At 38.1% G+C, this 20,167-nt stretch overlaps 1 protein-coding gene across 1 annotated transcript in view; it reads left to right on the top strand.

Annotated features, from left to right (window-relative positions):
• RLF (RLF zinc finger) overlaps window positions 1-20,167 on the top strand; it is an 86,460-nt gene that overhangs the window by 44,752 nt on the left and 21,541 nt on the right. Inside the window, exon 5 of the mRNA XM_045897986.3 lies at window positions 1,735-1,937. Within this exon, the coding sequence (XP_045753942.1) occupies window positions 1,735-1,937 (203 nt within the window). The remainder of the gene's footprint in view (window positions 1-1,734; window positions 1,938-20,167) is intronic.

The raw sequence follows: 20,167 nt of genomic DNA, 5'->3' as shown, positions 1-20,167 counted from the left end.
TTTTAAAAACTATAAACAATAGCCAGCTGATGAATGGATAAAGATGTGGTGTATACACACACATTGCGCGCGCGCGCGCACACACACAATGGAATATTACTCAGCCATCAAAAAGATTGAAATCTTGCTATTTGCAACAACGCAACAACGTGGATGGACCTAGAGTGTATTATGCTAACCGAAATAAGTCAGAGAAAGACAAATACCATATGATTTCATTCATGTGTGGAACTGAAGAAACAAAACATATGAATCTAGGGGAGGGGGAAAAAGAGAGGGAAACAAACCATAAGAGACTTAATGATAGAGAACAAAATGAGGGTTGATGGAGGGATGTGGGTGGGGGGTGGGCTAGATGGGTGATGGGTTTTATGGAGGGCATTTGTTGTGTTGAACACTGGGTGTTGCATGTAATTGATGAACCACTGAGTTCTCCTGAAACCAATAATTGCACTGTATGTTAATTAGCTAGAATTTAAATGAAAATTTGAAAAAATAAAAAACTGTACAGTTTTGATGTAGTTAAGACTGGGCCAGTGGTTTATCCCTCTCCCTGCAGTGGTTATCATTAATATTAATGATTTCTACTCCATAGATGGCCTGTAGACATAGTAGCATGGGCACCATCTGAGAGGCTTGTTAGAAAAGCAGAATCTCAGGTCCTATTCCAGACCTAGTGAATTAGAATCTGCATTTTAATAAGATACCCCTAGTTATTCAGGAGGCACTTTCAAGTTTGAGAAACACTATTTTAGATGAAACACCTAAACAGTTTGTTTGCTCATGACTTGTATTGACATACAATATTATCCATTCTTTAAATAATGGTATATAATGATGTCACATACTTTTGAGTATCTGCTGTTCATAAATTGAGGGATTGTCTGGAACACTGTAAAAGTCAGTGGTCAGATGTGTAATATTTAATACTGCTCAGAGCAGCGTTTTCCAAAGTGTGTACTGAACCAGGAACATATATTTTACATTGTACTAATAATATGTGTAAAAGGGTTCTCTGGTCAAATCAGTTTGGGAGACATTGGGTTAAATAAAAGTGAACAGTTTTCTTTATTGCAGGACTGTTCAGAGATTTGACCAAGGAATCCTTTTTTTTTCTAGGACTATCTCTCAGGTCTTTTGGTCGGTGGAACACACTTTGAGAAATTCCTGGTTTAGAGGAAAGAACACCACTGGCTTTGGAATCCTTGGCAAGTTACCTAATTTCTCTGAATATTAATTTTCCTAACCTTAAAGTGGGGATAATAATACTTGCCTTGGTGGTGGTGTGAAGAATAAATGAAAGGTATATAGAAACATTCAGCCTAAAGCTTGGTACCTCCTAAAAGTGTTCAAGTGGTAGTTGTTAATATTACATAGGTTACTTCTTTTTCTTGCACTTATGCTTACAGTTCAATTCCATATTCCTTAATATCCTTATCAGAAAGTGAGGGAGGAGAAAGTCAAATAATTAATTTTGATAAAATGTTAGTAGTTTTATTAAGAGGTTTGGTGTTCAGAATAAAACTACTAAGTAATGTGGGAATCATTAGCAAATTTATTTTGCTCTCTGCTCCATTAGATGAGTATTGAGGTCAGAATAAACTTCCTAAGTATATCAACTGAATTTTTATTCAGTTGATACAACAAGCCAACAACAAAAGATATCAAACTTTCATCTTAACCTTGATGTGTTATGAGGTATGTTATCAAACTTTTATTTTTCCTTTTTTCTAGTCAATAAATTGATTGCACAAGAAGGACCTTCCTTTCTGCAGATGCGAATAAAACATTTGTTGAAATCTAACTGCATCCCTCAGGCCACTGCTTTATCAAAACTGTGTGCAGAATCAAAAGAAATTTCAAATGTGTCATCTTTTCAGCAAGCCTATATCACATGCTTATGTTCCATTCTCCCTAATGAAGATGCAATTAAGGAGGTGAGTGAAGCAAATAACTGTTCTTGTCATTCACACTTACGAATTTAATAGATTTTGGTAAATGTTGCATGGTAGGATGAAAACCAAGACTTATTTTTTTTCCCCTGACTACTGAAAAGTGCCATTTTACTTGCATATAACTGTTCAACAGATTGAATATATAGTTGTCTTGTAGGTGGATTTGAAAAGTGGATAATTAAAGAATATGCAGATGGGTATTTATGTGTTTGGGCAATGGTTTGCTTTGAAATCTTCAAATGTGAAAGTTATTTTAATTGATTTCTCTGTGTTTGGGGAATGCCGAAATTATTAATACTGACATCAAGGGATAAACTAAACAGAATGGCACTTAGCTTTAGTTTAAGTTACTTCATACATACAAGTGTAAGCAGAGAAGTGTAGGACTTTAGAACCCATGAATACATTTTGAACTATTAAGTGGACAAACTGGATACCGTGGAAAATAATAAAGCAGTTGAGTCTTTTTAAAAAACTATTTTATCAGTCAGATTACATTTTTTTAACCTGAATCATTTTCTTTAAAAAAGTAGAATTTGCTTTCTGTAGTAGTTTTTGATAAATTATACAGAGAAAGATGAGGAATTCCTAGCTATATTCCATCATCTACCTATAATTCTCTTAGATCTGATAGATGGATTCTCACTTTACCTCTACACTGAACTTTTCTTATTAAAGGTAAGAATTCCAAGGGTCTGGTTTATGACATAAAGTAATTCTTAAACTTTAATGACAATTTCAACTTACAGTTTTATATATAATTTCCTGTTCCAAATGCAACTCTCTCTTTCTACCTCCCTCACTCCGAGACCAAAAATCTGTTAATCCTTTCACCTGTTCACTGTCCCTCATCCTTCTCATGTACTCATTTCCCTCCTTACTCTCCTTTTCCATAGTCAGTCAAAATTATCACTCCCTCAGCTCCTCCACTGGTTTCTCCCTTAATTGTGCTTATTTGACTAACTAGCATCCTGATTATCACTAAATCTTTACCTCCTCTATATCTTTACCTGCACCAGTGGGGTCAGACTTGGGTGGAGAAAACCAGCCTACTGATTTTACTTGAAATCAGTCACACTAAATTTTTTTAGGCCATTCTCTTTCCACTTCATAGATTACTATTTCATACTTTGTTATTTTTCTTCAGACCTATATTGTAATGCCTTCTGCCCCATTGCACTTTCCATTGGTGAACTTTCTCCCTATTTCTCTGAGGAAATTGAGGCATTTGGAAGAGAATTTCCAAAGCTGCTTCCATGACGTCTGTTCACCTACCTTTATCTATGCATGCATACCTTTGCTTCCATTACTAAAGATAACTCTTATCTGTTCTCCTACCTAAGGCAATCCCCTTGACTTCAGTATCACATCCCATCTGCCCTCACCCCCTCAAGAATAATGCTACACTACTTCTTTTCTCTACTGCATCATCAGTTACCCCTCTGCTATAACCATCCTGTCAGCATTTATGGTGTTCTTTCTTTCATCTTTAAAAAGGAAATCTTTAGATTCCACTTCCCCTTTCAGAGACCGCCCCATTTTTCTCCTGGCCTTTCAGCATAATTTCTTGATTGAATTGTGTGAATTTACTGTTCTGACGTTTTTCTCTTTGAACACATTGTTTGTTTTATAAGATTTTATTTCTTTATTTAGAGCTCCAGATGTGGGGGGCAGAGGGAGAGAGGGAGAGAGAGAGAGAGAGAATCTTAAGCAGACTCTGTGCCGAGTGCAGAGCCTGACATGGGGATCAAGCCCCATGACCCTGAGATCATGACCTGAGCCAAAATCAAGACTCGGATCTTAACTCACAGAGCCACCCAAGCACCCTTGAAGACATTGTAATACGGCGTTCGCCCCTGCCAGTCCACCACATCACTAAATCTAATGATGATTTCTCAGTTTTCATCTTAGTCTGACTTGTTTGTCTTTTAAACTTTTAACAGTTTTCCCGCTTGGATTCTAGGATATAACTTACTCTCTTGGTTTTCTGTGCACTTGACTGGTCAGTCTTTCTCACTTCTACCTTGCTCTTCCTCCTCATCTCTCTGATGAGTAAAAGTTGCAGTACTCTAGGACTCTCCTTGTGCGTCCTCTGTTTTCTACCTATACATACTCCCTCGGTGATCTCTTTTAGACTCATGGCTTTAAATACCAACTATGGTCAGTATCTGAAATCTCCAGCCCAGCCCTCTCCTCTGAACTCCAGACTCATATCCAGCTGCCTAATCACTATCTCTACTGGCATAGCTAATAACATCTCCAGACTTCACATGTCCGTAATTAAGCTACTGATATTAGGGCTTTGTTTTTATGGGCTTTCTTCTGAATGAAGTCTGTAGCCGTCCAGTCTCAGTGTTGGAAGTGGAGGTGGGCAGGTAGTGAGTAACTAGCTGCCATTTTTTTGAGTCCTTACTATATGTTAAGCACTATGCTAAATGCTTTATATAGATTGTCACATTCAGGGGCGCCTGGGTGGCTCAGTCATTAAGTGTCTGCCTTTGGCTCAGGTCATGATCCTGGGGTTCTGGGATCGAGCTCCACGGGAAGCCTGCTTCTCCCTCTCCCACTCCCCCTGCTTGTGTTCCTTCTCTCGCTGTGTCTTTCTGTCTGTCAAATAAATAAGTAAAATCTTAAAAAAAAAAAAAAAAAGATTGTCACATTCAGTTCTCACAACTCAGAGGTAGCTCCATTTTATTGGTGAGGAAAGACGCTCAGATCAAGTAATAGGTTTATGTTTACATGAAAGTGGTTATGCTGAGATTCAAACCTGAGTTTGGTATACTATCACTAATATGATATTAAAGATACAGGATAATAAATATTATCCTAGGTGATACATACCTAAGGGTTTATATGCCAAATGGTGTCTTAGGCATTGGGGAATCCACAAGCCTCTGAACTGGCCTACTTGTTTACACTCTTGCCCTCTACATTTTATTCTTCCCAAAAGTAATTAGAATAATCTCTTTAAAACTTAAGTGGGGCCATGTCACTCCCTTGATCAGAACCACTCAACAGCTTTCCATCTTCTTCAGAATAAATCCAGAAGTCTTTATTGTGTCATGGTGTCTGGCTACTTCTATAAGTATCTCTGACAGTATCTTGTACAACTTAATACTCACTGCTCTCTAGCCACCTTGTCTTTGCTGCTGTTTGAACAAACCAAGCATATTCCTGACTTAGAGCTTTGTAATTGCCATTTCCCCTGCCTGGAATGCCCTTCCACAAGATCATTTGGATGGCTTGTGCCCTTAACATCATTCACATTCCTCTTCAATATTGCCATATCAGGGAGACCTTCCTCACTGTCCCATCTAAAATAGTATCCTAGGGGCGCCTGGGTGGCTCAGTCATTAAGCGTCTGCCTTCAGCTCAGGTCATGATCCCAGGATCCTGGGATCGAGCCCCACATTGGGCTCCCTGCTCCGCGGGAAGCCTGCGTCTCCCTCTCCTGCTCCCACTCCCCCTGCTTGTGTTCCCTCCCTCGCTGTGTCTCTCTCTGTCAAATAAATAAATAAAATCTTAAAAAAAAAAAAAATAGTATCCTATCCCCCAACTTCGCACTCTTTTTCTTCAAGTAATACCTGTTGTCATTATTATAAATATATACAGATACATCTAAAATGGCCCTTCATTCTCTGTCCCCTTACCTGCCTGTTTCTTCTTTATGTTTATATTACTACTACTGCTAGACATCATATTTGCTGCTGCTTTTCCTTCCACTAGATTGAAAACTGTTAAGGATAGGGACATAGGTTTGTTCACTGCTGTATCTCTACACTCTAGAAGAATACTTAGCAGCGTAATAGGCATTCATGAGAGACTAACTATAAGCCTGTTTGCTAATTTATTTGTTTGCATTGTTGAGAAGGGTAAGGGGATAGGAGGCTGCTTACCTCAAATAACACCTGCAATATTTTGTGTTTGGGAAACTTAATCATAATTAAGTTACAGTAATTGTTATATTCAACACCTGATATACACCAGAAGAATTCAGAAGAAGCAAAAAATACTAGACCATGGGTTGATTCCTCTTCATTCTATAACAGTAACAACTTTTCCTTTAATGTCTCAGCCTTTGTTTATTTAAAACTTGTTTTATTTTGTTTGTAGCATTGTATGAGACCTTGATAAAAACAGAAGAATATGTATTGCCTAGTTTGGTTGCCAGAAACAGTTCTAGGAAGATAAATACTAAGCTGTATGCTATTGCCCCTAAATTCAGTAGAAGTGTAGAATCTTTGTGGACTGGCATATAAGGCTTTATAAAAATTGATCCTTTAGCTGGACCTTGAAATGATGGTAGGGTTTGGACGGGTAGAAAGAATGTTTTTGGGATAACTGCCTGTGATAGTAAAGGCAGAGAAATGAACGTATAAATTACCAGGGGCCACTAGAGCACGCCTTGCCACGGCAGAGTACGGGTTGAGGTCTTAGGAGAAATAAGACCTCTTGGGTGGGGAGAAGGGGAAGTCCTTGTGGACTCTAGTGCATTAGAACTTAGGTTTGAGGGGCGCTTGGTGGCTCAGTCGGTTGAGCATCCAACTCTTGGTTTCAGCTCAGGTCATGATCTTGGTCATGGGATCAAGCCCCACATCAGGCTCTGTGCTCAGCATGGAGTCTGCTTGAGATTCTCTCTCCCTCCCTTCTACCCCTCCCCTCGCTTACGCATGCTCTCTCTCTCTTAAATAAATAAATATTGGGGCGCCTGGGTGGCTGTCGGTTAAGTGTATTCCTTCCACTTAGGTCATGATCCTGGGGTCCTGGGATCGAGCCCAGCATCAGGCTCCCTGTTCAGTGGGTAGTCTGCTTCTCCCTCTCCTTCTACTCCTCCCCCCCACCAGTGCTCTCTCTCTCAAAGTCTTAAAAATAGTAATAATAATAATTAAATATTTTTTAAAAAAGAAAGATTTGATGCAGTAGAAAGTAGGACGGTTTTGAAGGTAGGAAGTAAAATGACTGAAATAGTGTTTTCGAAAGCTTAGACAGAAAGAGGATGTATTAGGTTTAGAAGCGGTTGCATTTAGGGGCACCTGGGTGGCTCAGTCGTTAAGCGTCTGCCTTCAGCTCAGGTCATGATCCCAGCGTCCTGGGATCGAGCCACGCATCGGGCTTCCTGCTCTGCGGGAAGCCTGCTTCTCCCTCTCCCTCTCCCACTCCCCCTGCTTGTGTTCCCTCTCTCGCTGTGTCTCTCTCTCTCAAATAAATAAAATCTTAAAAAAAAAAAGTTGCATTTAGCAAGAGGAGAAAGAACAGGACTTGCTGATAGGACAGAAATAAGAGGATAATGTGCAGAGACGCTGTCAAGAGCCTCATAAGGCCTGGAAGACCAGAAGAATGGTAGTGTTCTGCTAACCGACTAGAATGGCAGAGGTGTGGACAACAGGGAGGACTTGGGAGAATAATCGGCTTTGTTTTATTCATGACCTGTCCTGGTTTAATAACAAGACAACAAAACAGGATTTTTTTCCTGAAGTTACATAATTAATTCCTTTCAACAAATTTGTTGAGTTTGTAAGGAATGGAGTTAGAGGAAATGTGATTTGATTCTGTACAACAGAGGTTGGCAAACTATGGCCTGTGGGCCAGATCCACCCAACTGCATGTTTTTGTAAATAAAGTTTTATTGGAACACAGTCATGCCCATTTGTTTATGGTTTGTGGCTGTTTTTACTCTACAGTGGCAGAGTTGAGTAGCTGTAACAGAAACTACCAGGCCCACGAAGCTGAAAATATTTTATATCTGATACTTTATAAAAAATGTTGGCTGGCCTCTACAAGAATCAGATTTTCCAGTGTATAGAAACATTAAATATCATTTAGTGTAACCCTCTGTGTTTTACCAGTGATGAAACTGAGGCCAAGATGATAATGTTTCCAAGGCCCTACCTGCATTAAACTAGAGAGTTCAAACCCAGGTTGTAACACAGATCTCCTTGCTTCCTGGCAGTACAGTACAACTTATTTCCAGTTGGTAAACATGATGAGCCATGTTAAAATAGGAAACATCTTAGTGGTACATCATTCTGTTCAGATTTATACATTTATATACAGGTGTGATTTAAAACAGTTTTATAATGATTGGGATTAATTAGTTAAATATATCAATGTAAAAACATTTAGCACACATCATAAAATTATTTTAAAAGGAACACTGCTACCATCATAATTAGTCTCTTCTCCAGTGATGTTTTCTTTTGCAACTGACAACAGAATTAAAGAGAATTTTTAATATTTGCTTTGGAAAAGTACTAATGAATCACTAGATGTTCATTAATTGGAGTTTAAAATCAGCATATGTTCTAAGGTAACGAGTTCTATACACATTTGCCATCTACTTCAACTGAGTTCAGGAGAAGAGTCAAATTAACTTGAGCAACAGCTGGGAATAAAAGTACTTGTATGTTGGCTCCTGTGGGTATCACTATAATGGTGTGTGTAATAGGAAACCTCTGATGGGGAATATTTAGCCAAACACATAACAGTTAAGATTAATTGAGGGGATCAGCTTGAAAGCCAAAATTCAGAACCCTGAATTCAGAAGTCAATGGAATCCTCAAGTTCTAGTTTCATTTAGAGTTGAATGAGATGGTATTGCTATTAATTTTACATATAAAAGGTTTTTATTTTATTTTATTTTTTTTAAGATTTTATTTATTTATTTGACAGAGAGAGACACAGTGAGAGAGGGAACACAAGCAGGGGGAATGGGAGAGGGAGAAGCACGCTTTCCGCAGAGCAGGGAGCCCAATGCAGGGCTCGATCCCAGGACCCTGGGATCATGACCTGAGCCGAAGGCAGACGCCCAACGACTGAGCCACCCAGGCGCCCCCATATGAAAGGTTTTTAATTAAAGTTACAGATTTGGCCATGGCCTAGTGTCCCACGTGGATATTTCCTATATTTTTTTCATTACTGAAAGAAGAAATCTTTGCAAAGATCAAGTTTTCCATGTATAATATAAGAATAATGATGTTTTAAACATGAAACACTTCTGTTATTATGAAGAGCCAAGGAACTGGTCAGTAGAACTCTAGGCATAGTTAAGATAGGAGTCCATTTCAGTTTTAATCCCTGAATGAACTGTATCTTCAGTGTCTAATGTTAATAGACACAGCAGGAGAGGTTTGTTTCTTCTCTTGATGGGGAAATGAAAAGACAAACAGGACTTAATTTACTCACTAGTCTAACACTGTTGGGAATTGACACAGTCACTAGGTATAGATGATAAACAGAGCAAATATATTTAAACAGGACCCATTGAGAATTCAGTTTGGGAGTAGAAGAAAAAGTAAACAGGAGCATAGAAATTTGGGGTGTAGCTTAAATAAGAATCAAGATTAAGATGGATCCTGAGCAAGGAATAATAACAAAGTGTATAATTAAAATTAAAATCTAAATAATTTTACTTTATTATATGGGAAATGAATGGTACATTCAAAAAATACATTAAAGGTAAAACGGCTATATGAAGAAATTGAGGATTTGCCTATTTAAATAATTTCTTTCCTAAGGCAGAGTTCTTTTAAATAGCTTTGAAGAGGTATCTTCCCAGGTGCCCCAGTTTTAAAACGTTATGAGGAACAAATTATTTGCATTATGCCTTAGAACTGATCAGGAAAATACTAGATTGAAAACTGCTAATCTAGAGAAAGATAAATGATAAACTATTTCAGTAATGGCACTGACCAGAATACTAGTTTACCTTGGTAGCCTAATCATGAAAATAAGTAGGCAGATATGCTGCCTCTGCTGACCTCCTCTTATGCCACTTGGCTACCTGTTGTACCATTGGTGTTTAATTGACTGATTATTATGAAAGTCTTCTAATTGTATCTGTACTTGTTCCCACAGTTCATTTCCTACAATATCCAAAGTTGTCTTTTTTCTTTTCTTTTTAAAATAAAAGTAGACAGGGCGCCTGGGTGGCTCAGTTGTTAAGCGTCTGCCTTCGGCTCAGGTCGTGATCCCAGGGTCTTGGGATCGAGCCCCGCATCGGGCTCCCTGCTCCGCAAGAAGCCTGCTTCTCCCTCTCCCACTCCCCCTGCTTGTGTCCCCTCTCTCGCTGTGTCTCTCTCTGTCAAATAAATAAATAAAAAATCTTAAAAAAAATAAAAATAAAAGTAGACATTGGGACACCTGGGTGGCACAGTTGGTTAAGCATCCAACTCTTGGTCTTGGCTTAGGTGGTGATCTCAGGGTCGTGAGATTGAGACTTGTGACGGGCTCTGCCCTCAGCAGAGAGTCTGCTTAAGATTCTCTCTCCCTTTCTCCCCCACCCCCATGCTCTTGCATGCTCTCTCTCTCTTAAATAAATAAATCTTCAAAAAATAAATAAATAAAAGATACTTTGTTTTGAGATAATTTTAGATTCACATATTATTGTAAGAAATAGTGTAGACCTGCTTTCCAGGCATTTAACATATATTCATTGGAGGACTCTTGTTAGGCACTAGAGACACAATGATGAACAAGACAAAAAGGAGAAGAAAGGAGACAGTATTCACATACTGTGAGACTGAGAGGGAGAGGTCTGATGGGAAATTAAGAGATCCAAGTTATCAGCATTTGAAACCAGAGAGCAAATAAGATTAACTTTTCAGAACCCCAGAAATTAGCTAAAGGCTTACTGCAGTCCATGGAGGTTTTATTCAAGGAGAACACATGAATCTCACTAAGAACAGTGAAGTTGGTGGCATTTTAACTTGCCCTACTTCTCATGTCCTCCCCAGTTTCACAGTAATCTTGAAAACAAACACCCTCGAAACTACAGTAGCTATGAAAACCAGCAGCCTAGCAGCCAGCTGAGGAAGCAGAATGGATTTTGGAACTCGGCAAAAGCTCATCCCCAGAGAATTGTCAGTATTTGATCTTTCTGGCATCTTTCTGAAAAGCTCCATTCTCAAGACTTGTCTTTATTTGGCTCACAGCTCACCATGCCAAAAGCTCTGTCTTCAGTGTATTTGCCAGAAACAATCAGTGGTAATTGTTTAACATGACAATTTTCCTCAGACAATTGTCTGAGGAGGCGTTACCAGTCAGGCCAACAAGAGACTGGCCAAAAAGATTAAAAAGAAAAACTGGGATATGGGTTGTCCATAGGGGATTTTGAAAACCTCTGATATATTCCTAGAATTCTGTAAGGTAACATGCATGTACAGGGCTATGTGTCTGGTGAGGAATGGGCCAAGATGGTCTTAATCCCTCACCTCCTGTGTACCCTGAGGCTCTCTGCACAAGTAGGAAAAGAAAGGCAAGGCAGAATTTTAACCTGCCTACTGAAATATTGAAAGTATGCCCCAACACACAGAGCCACTTGGCAAAAGCAGGGACTTACTTATTCAGGTATTTAAGTAAATTTCTTGAATATGTTGAACATGTAGCCGCCCATTAAGCTAACCAGGCAGAGACTCGAGTGGCCACACATCTGACAAAGAATTCAGACTTTACAGAATTATTCTAAGAAAGTCATTAAACAAATAGTAATAATCACAAGCCCTAAAGAGGTGGGGGAATCTGATTTCCACAGTTGCCACAATATATTACTTAAAATATCCACTTACCATGTAAAGAAACATGATAGTCCATACACAGGGAAGAAAACAGCCAGTAGAAACTTTTCCTAAGAACACCCAGATATTGGGGCGCCTGGGTGGCTCAGTTGTTAAGCGTCTGCCTTCGGCTCAGCTCATGATCCCAGGGTCCTGGGATCGAGCCCCGCATTGGGCTCTCTGCTTGGCGGGAAGCCTGCTTCTCCCTCTTCCATTCCCCCCTGCTTGTGTTCCCTCTCTCGCTGTCTCTCTCTCTCAAAATAAATAAATAAAATCTTAAAAAAAAAAAAAAAAGAACACCCAGATATTGGACTTACTAGACAAAGAATTATAAATCAGCTATTACAGCTATAGTCAATTCTTGTCATTTGTGGTAGTTATGTTCTATATACTGACTGCAAACACTGACTTACCAAATACCGAAACCATTGCTCCTAGGGGAAATATGTGGTTAGGTTCTTGCAAGGCTCTGGTCGTGACATTTTTGTCAACTGAAGAGTACATAATTTTGTTCTAGGTGTGCTTTTGTTAAAAGACACCTTATTTAATATATATTGTTGATTCATTAACATTGAACTCAAAGGCAATAGCATGGTAACTCAAGCCTGAATGAAACTTATCTAACACATGCATTTTTTTCTGTGAGGCACATCAAAGCTTCTTGCACTTAGACAGCATTTCGCTACTCTGGGGGGCTATTTTAAACAGCGAAATCACCAATGAAAAGCATAAAAATGCAAAAAAAAAAAAAGCGCCACTAAATAGAACATGAAAAAGACACTTGTTAGAGTATGAGAACTGAAACTAGAAGGCATAATGTCACTTTGGCCTTACCTGGGAACGTGCACACCAGAGGACTCACATTTTTCACCACTCTGTGCATGCTCATGAATGACTCTGAAAGCATCATGAGTGGACTTTGGAAATCAAAAATACATTTTAGCAAGTAGTCAAATTTGTGATTACAGAATCTGTGAATAATGAAGATCAACTCTATATTCAGAGAACCAAAGGAACCGAGTGTAAAGAATGAAGGGAAAATATGAGAACAGTGTCTCAGCAAGTATAGAATAGAGAAATAAGTACAAATTACAAAAAGGAACCAAAGAAAGGTCTAGAGTGGAAAAGTATAATAATTGAAATTATTTTGCTAGAGAGACTCAACATCAGATTTGAATTAGCAGAAAAAAGAATCCGCAAACTTTGAACGAAAGAGGTCAATTGAGATTATCCAATCTGGGGAACACCTGAGCCCCAAAATATATGTGTTGACAGAATTGAAGGGGGAAATAATAATTCAAATATAATATTTGGAGGGGGTGCCTGGGTGGCTCAGATGGTTAAGCGTCTGCCTTCGGCTCAGGTCATGATCCTGGAGTCCCGGGATCGAGTCCCGCATCGGGCTCCCTGCTCGGCGGGGAGCCTGCTTCTCCTCCCTCTGACCCTCTTCCCTCTCCTGCTCTCTGTCTCGTTCTCTCTCTCTCAAATAAATAAATAAAATCTTAAAAAAAAAAAAGAAAAAAAATATAATATTTGGAGACTTCATACCCCACTTTCAATAATGGATAAACCACTAGACAACAAAGAAATGTGAAGGGTTGAGCAACACTGTAAACCAACTAGACCTAGCAGACATCTATAGAATACCCAGCAGCAGCAGAATATACATTAGTCTCAAATGCACAGGGATCATTCTCCAGGAGAGACCACATTACTAGGCCACAAAAGAAACCTTGAAAATTTTAAAATTTGATTGAAATAATACAGAGTATGTTCTTCAGCCACAGTGGAATGAAATCAGAAATGAGTAACAGGAGGAAATTTGGGAAATTCACAAACATAAAAATTAAACATCATCTTCCCAAATAAGGATTGGATCAAAGGAAAAAAACAAGAGAAATTAGAAAATATATTGAGATGAATGATGAAAGCACAACGTACCCAGAATTTATGGGGTGCAGCTAAAGCAGTGCTTAGAGAGAAATTTATAGTTGTAAAATGTCAATCTTGAAAAAGAAGGTCTCAAGTTAAAAACCCTACCATCTACCTTAAAAACTAGAAAAGGAAAAGCAAAGTAAGCCCAAAGCAAACAGAAGGAAGGAGATTATTAAAGATTAGCATGTAAGTAACTGAAATAGAGGACATAAAATTAGTAGAGAAAAGTAGTAAAGTTGGTTCTATGTAAAGATCAATAAAATTGATAAACTTTTAGTTGGACTGAAAAGAGGAAAGAATACTCAAATCACTAAAATTAGAAATGAAAGAGGACATTACTACTGACCCTACAGGAATAAAAAAGATTATACAGGAATGCTATGAAGAATTAAATACCAAAAAATTAGATTTACTTAGATGCAATGGACAAATCCTTAGAATTTTTTTTTAAAAGATTTTATTTATTTGACAGAGAATACCCTGGACAAATCCTTAGAATTGATAGAAACTATTAAAATTGACTCACAAAGAAATAGAAAATCTGAATATACCTATAACTAGTAAAGAGATTGGTAATTTAAATTTCCCACAAAGAAAAACCCACATCCACATGGCTTCAGTAGTGAATTGTACAAAATATATATAGATCATAAAGTCTTGCAAATAATAGAAGAGAAAGGAATGTTTCCAACTCCTGCTGTGAAGCCGTCATTATCCTGATAACCAAAACCAAAGACATTACAAGAAAGAAAGCTACAGACCAAAATCCCTAAAGAATAGTGATGCAAAAATCCTCAACAAAAAACAGCAAGATGCCTGGGTGGCTCAGTTGGCTAAGGGTCTGCCTTGGCCTCAGGTCATGATCCCAGGGTCCTGGGATCGAACCCCATGTCAGGCTCCCTGCTCAATGGAGAATCTGCTTCACCCTCTCTCTCTGCCCCTCCCCCCTGCTCATGCGCTCTCTCTCTCTCTCTCTCTCTCAGTAATAAGTAAAATCTTAAAAACAAAACAGGGACGCCTGGGTGGCTCAGTTGGTTCAGCATCTGCCTTTGGCTCAGGTCATGATCCTGGGGTCCTGGGATTGAGTCCTGCTTTGGGCTCCTTGCTCAGTGAGGAGCCTGCTTCTCCCTCTCCCTACCGCTCCCCCTGCTTGTGCACGCTCTCTCTCTGATTAATAAGCAAAATAAAACAGCAAGCCAAATCCAGGAACTTATACTTTGATCAAGTGGAATTTATCACAGGAATGCAAAGTTGGTTTAAGTCAGTCAGTGTAATACACTACATTAATGGAATAAAGGACAAAAGCCACATGGTCATCGCAAGAGAGGCAGAAAAAGCATTTGAAGGTCCTACACCTTTCGTGTTAAAAACACTCAACAAATTAGGAATAGCAGGAAACTTCCTTAGCCTGATAAAGGGTAGCTATGAAAACCTGTGAGTAATGTATTTAAAATAAAAAATTCAGTGGTTTTCCCTTAAGATCAGGGACAAGAATGGTGCTTTTGCCACTTTTATTCACTATTGTACTAGAAGTTTTAGCCAGGACAGTTAGGCAAGACAAGGGGAGGTGGGCATCCAAATTGGAACTGTCTCTGTTTGCATGTATTATCTTGTATAAAAATAATCCTAGTAAGATCAATATACAAAAATTACTTTTCTTTATATACATCTTAACAGTGAACAACATGAAAATGAAGTTAAGGAAACAATTTCATGGACAATAACATTAAAAAATAAAACATTTAGGAACAAATTTTTAAAAGGAAGTAGAAGACGTAGTAGCCACTGGACTTATAAAATGTTGAAAGAAAATAAATGGGACAACATTCTGTGTTCATGGATCAAAAGACTTGATATTGTAAAGATGGAGGTATCCCACCTTCCTCTTTCGCAGAAATTGAGAGGCTGATCCTAAAATTCATGTGGAAATTCAGGGGACCCAGGATGGCCAAAACAATCTTGTAAAAGAACAAGTTGGAGGGGCATCTGGATGTCTCAGTCAGTTAAGCATCTTGATTTTGGCTCAGGTCATGATCTCAGGGTCTTGAGATAAGCCTGGCATCAGGCTCCACTCTAGAGGCTGCTTAAGATTCTCTCCCTCTCCCCCCCCCCCCCAACTCATGCCCCTTCTCTCTCTTAAACTCACACTTCACTAAAAAGTTAGAGTAATAAAGTCTGTGGTACTGGCAAAAAATAGGCAGAAAGATCAATGAACTAGAATCTAGAAATAAGCCTTCACGCTTACGGACAAATGATTATTTATATGAATACCAAGACAGTTCAATGGGGGAAAGAATAATTTTTTCAATGAATGAGTCTTTGACAACTGGATATCCACTTGCAAAAGAAGGAAGTTTGACTTTTAAAACCATATATAAGGTGTCTAGTACCATTGTAGGCACTGAAGATACATTGGTGAATAAAAACAAATTTTTGCCCTGACAGAACGTATATTCTACTAGGCAAGACAGTAAACAAAGACTTAATTATTTGATGCATGTGTCCTACTTGTCTTAATAGCTATAGAATGTAAACCACAGGGATATGAATCATATTTAAGACAAAAAAATCTTTCAGTACCTATGCAGGTATTTCCTTGGTACTCATTGAAATTCTCAGAAGCTTGTCAGTGACCTCAATTTACAGTAACTGAAAAGTATTTTATGGCATAAATTTGGTTTTTAGTGTGTGGTCTTAAGGTATTTATTAGAAAAGGTTGGGGACCAGTAGTATAATCATACTTACTATTGAAGTGTTAAAAGTGTGTCATTTTAATTTACTGGATTTTTCTATTTTTTATTTTCCTGTTACTTTTGTTTCTTTATCGTAACTCTTTTTCTTCTATATTCAAGAAAATACGGGGTTTGGGGGAAAATACTGATATTCTTTTTAATTAACTAAAAATGTTAACTGAATGCTTACTTGTCACATAAAGATTCTAAAGCAGGCACTAAGTGGGATAAAAGCATGAGATAAGATACAGTACCAGCTTTCAAAGGATTTAGAATCAGGGAGAGTAGGTAACAGATTGAAGGATTCAATTTCTTCATTTGTAAGAACGATCAGATTTTTTTTATTACTTAAACGAAAGTGAAAAAAGTCTAGAAGGATGCCCCTATGTTAGTAACCATTGATAAGTATGTGTGAGGCAAATGAGTTCTTGAATTGGAAGGTTGTACAAAACCCTACTATAAACTAGTCCTATTTTCTTTTTTTTTTCTTTAAAGATTTTATTTATTGAGAGAGAGAGAGCACCTGCACTCAAGCAGGGGGGAGGGGCAGGAGGAGAGGGAGAAGCAGGCTCCCAGCTGAGCAGGGAGCCCCACATAGGGCTCGATCCCAGGACCCTGGGATCATGACCTGAGCCAAAGGTAGGCGCTTAATTAACTGAGCCACCCAGGCACCCGCAAAGGTAGTTTTAAAATACTTTGTACATCCCCATTGTAGCAGTTAACATGCACTGTAATTCTCAGCAATTGCCTGCTTCCTCATTTATTATCTGTGACTCAGCTGTGAGTTCATGAAGGCAGAAATCAGGCTAGTTTGTATCCCCAGTACTTAGTAAATACCACTGCTTTGAAAGACGTGTATATTTTAATTTTAACATGGCTGTTTTTTTCCTGTGGATTTTGTGCACAGAGGATTTTGGATATCATTTGGAAGACTATGGTCTTGTCTCCAAGGAATTCTAGTTGGAGAGCTTAAGTTAAAAGCTCAAAACAGGAAAGTAATAAAAAGGCCAGTATGAGTCATTAGTTCTAAAGTTGACCCAAAGTAGAATAAAAAATATCCCAATTAAAAATGTTGATAAGATGCTGTGAATTCACAGCAGGGCAAGAGATCTTGGACAGTAGAGTAGTCTATAAGGAAGACTTCATGATGAAGAACGTTTCCACTGAATGTTGAAGGATGGGGAGGATCAGCTTGTGCGAGAGGAGGAGAGCTGTTTGTTTAGGCTTACTATATACTAACAGGTAGTGTTCATCCATAGAGTATTTGTAATAAATGGAAATAATAGAACTATATATGCCTTATAAACTACTAGTCTGGGTTTTTCATATCATCTCCTCCCCCATTGTTTTAGGTTAGTGAATTTTGACTTGAAATCTGTATTTCTAGCTTCCTTCACTTTTGTCCTGTTTTTCTTAACACTTTGGTTCCAAGGTGAAAGCTCCTCTCTGAATTGTACCCCTTTAAAATGTAAGAGCTTCCCTGTGGGAATAAAATAACATGAGATTCATTTTTCATTTTGTTTACTCTTCTGATTATTAGCCACAGTTGACTGGAGATGAGAAATAGTCTCTTCTTAGGCTCATCTTTTACTTGTGAAGTAGAAATAATATTGCCTCCCTTGCCAATTTTACATATTTATCATGCTGATAAAATGAGATAATACAATTATCTCATTCAAGTTATTTGAAAAGGATAAGAAATGTTCTAGAAATGCAAGTTGTATGTTCTTCCCATTCTGATTTATATGTCTGACTTAGAGAGTTTTTCATGCTATTTCTCAGTGTAGAGATGTGATATTGCTGTTACACTGCAAAATCAAATTTTAGGATTCTTGGTTTTGGACAGGAGCTTGAACATGGCCTGGATGGTAGATGGCTGCTGTGGAACAGCTGTTGTTTTCTCTTGCTGTGGAATTCTCATTTTGGTCCCTCAGTCACTTCAATTTTAAACACCCTATCGTGGGCCTTTTGTCTCTGGATGACCCTTCTGATATATTTAGCTGTGAATGAGGTTATGGTTGTTTAGGGCATCAGTAAAATTCCATCTTCATTAAGTATGGTGAGGTCTTTTTTTTTTTTCCCCTTACCTGAAAACTGAATTTAACTTTATGTTTTAGGCTTTAACAACTTAACTTTACCTCTCAGTACTCCTTTGATACAGATTTGCATCAAGTGTGATCTTGCATCTGAGAGTGATCTTTTGAAATGCTTTCTAAAGTATTAAGGTTGACTTTCTTTTTTTTTTCTTATATGTTTCATGAAAACAGTTTTTAACAGCTCTTCTAACATGCTCCTAACTATTAGCTAATTCCTGTTAGAACATATTTTTTAAGACTTAGCTGTAACTGTAATAGGCACAGATATCACATTTTTAATTGATGTATAATTGACATATTAACATTGTATTATTTCATGCATACAGCATAATATCCAGTATTTGTATATGTTGTGAAATGGTAACCAAAATAACTCTAGTTGATGTCTGTCACCGTACGTAGTCACAAATTTTTTTCTTGTGATGAGAACTTTTATGATCTATTCTCCTAACAACTTTCAGATATGCAATACAGTATTAACGATAGTCACCATACTGTACTAAAACATATTAAATTCTTACAATAACTCCATGAGGGAGGTCCTATTATTTCCTTTTTTTTTTTTTTTAAAGATTGTATTTATTAGAGAGAGACAGCGAGAGAGGGAACACAAGCAGGGTAGGAGTAGGAGAGGGAGAAGCAGGCTTCCCGTGGAGCAGGGAGCCCGATGTGGGACTCAATCCCAGGACCCTGGGACCATGACCTGAGCCGAAGGCAGACACTTAATGACTGAGCCACCCAGGCATCCCTTGTTTCCATTTTCTAGATGAGGAAACTGATACATAGAGTTAATAAGTTATGTGACTTATCCAGGGTCACACAGCTAGCAGCTATAGAGCTGAGAAGAGAATATACACAGTCTGGTTTTAGAATAATTGCTTTTATTTATTTATTTTTTTTAAAGATTTTATTTATTTATATGAGAGACAGAGAGCATGAGAGGGAGGAGGGTCAGAGGGAGAAGCAGACTCCCTGCTGAGCAGGGAGCCCGATGCGGGACTCGATCCCGGGACTCCAGGATCATGACCTGAGCCGAAGGCAGTCACTTAACCAACTGAGCCACCCAGGCGCCCCTAGAATAATTGCTTTTAACCACTGTACTATACTGCTTACTGTGTCATTGCATTGTCTTTGAAAACATGAGAAAACACAGAATTGTATGAGGTTCACTTTGTAAACATGAACATTTTACCCTGATTAAAGTTGATTCATTTACTCCATTCATCAGCACCTACTTTTTCTTTTATGTGTTTCAGACACTATTAGGTGCTGAGTTTTGAGCAAGGTATACATAGCCCATGACCTCATTAATTTTACATTCTAGCAGAGAAGACAAATGCTAGTAAGTTCTTCATCTAATGATTGAATTGTAGTTGTGATAAATGTTACAAAAATGTGGGTTTGTCTTTTTTTAATTGAAGTATAGTTGACTTTTAGAGTTGTTTTTTGTTTTTTTTAATTGATGAGAATAGAGTTTTTGATGGGGATTCTGACATGGTCTTAGAAATGAGATGATTCTCTGAGAAAATGGCATTTGAGCTAAACTTTGAAAGAAGCCTTTCTGTGCCTACCTGAGGGTATGACTAAAGTTAGAGACTTAGAACCACCTATTGGAACTGCATAGCACTTTGGAAGAGATGAGCTAACTCTTACATACCTCATTTACCCTGATATATGCTTCATTTATCCTGAAATTTAACATTGTTTTGTACATTTGGTGTCTGATATAATTAACATTTATAGTGCTGACACATAGACAAATGACAGAGAGATTATCCTTCATCTTCTTTATTAAGATAGGGAAGTGATAAAAAGAGTTGAGAAAGGGTCTTTAGAGGCCTTATTCTCCTGTTTTATTAGTATGTAAAAAGAGCCCCAGAAAACTCTGATTTGCCCAG

The sequence above is a fragment of the Mirounga angustirostris genome, unplaced genomic scaffold (genome assembly GCF_029215605.1).
Source record: "Mirounga angustirostris isolate CCGP_5_RB_7025 unplaced genomic scaffold, mMirAng1.0.hap1 SCAF_4, whole genome shotgun sequence".
In the NCBI taxonomy this organism is placed as follows: domain Eukaryota; kingdom Metazoa; phylum Chordata; class Mammalia; order Carnivora; family Phocidae; genus Mirounga; species Mirounga angustirostris.
Note: the sequence above shows the minus strand (reverse complement) of the source record. Positions and strands in the feature narration are given on the sequence as shown.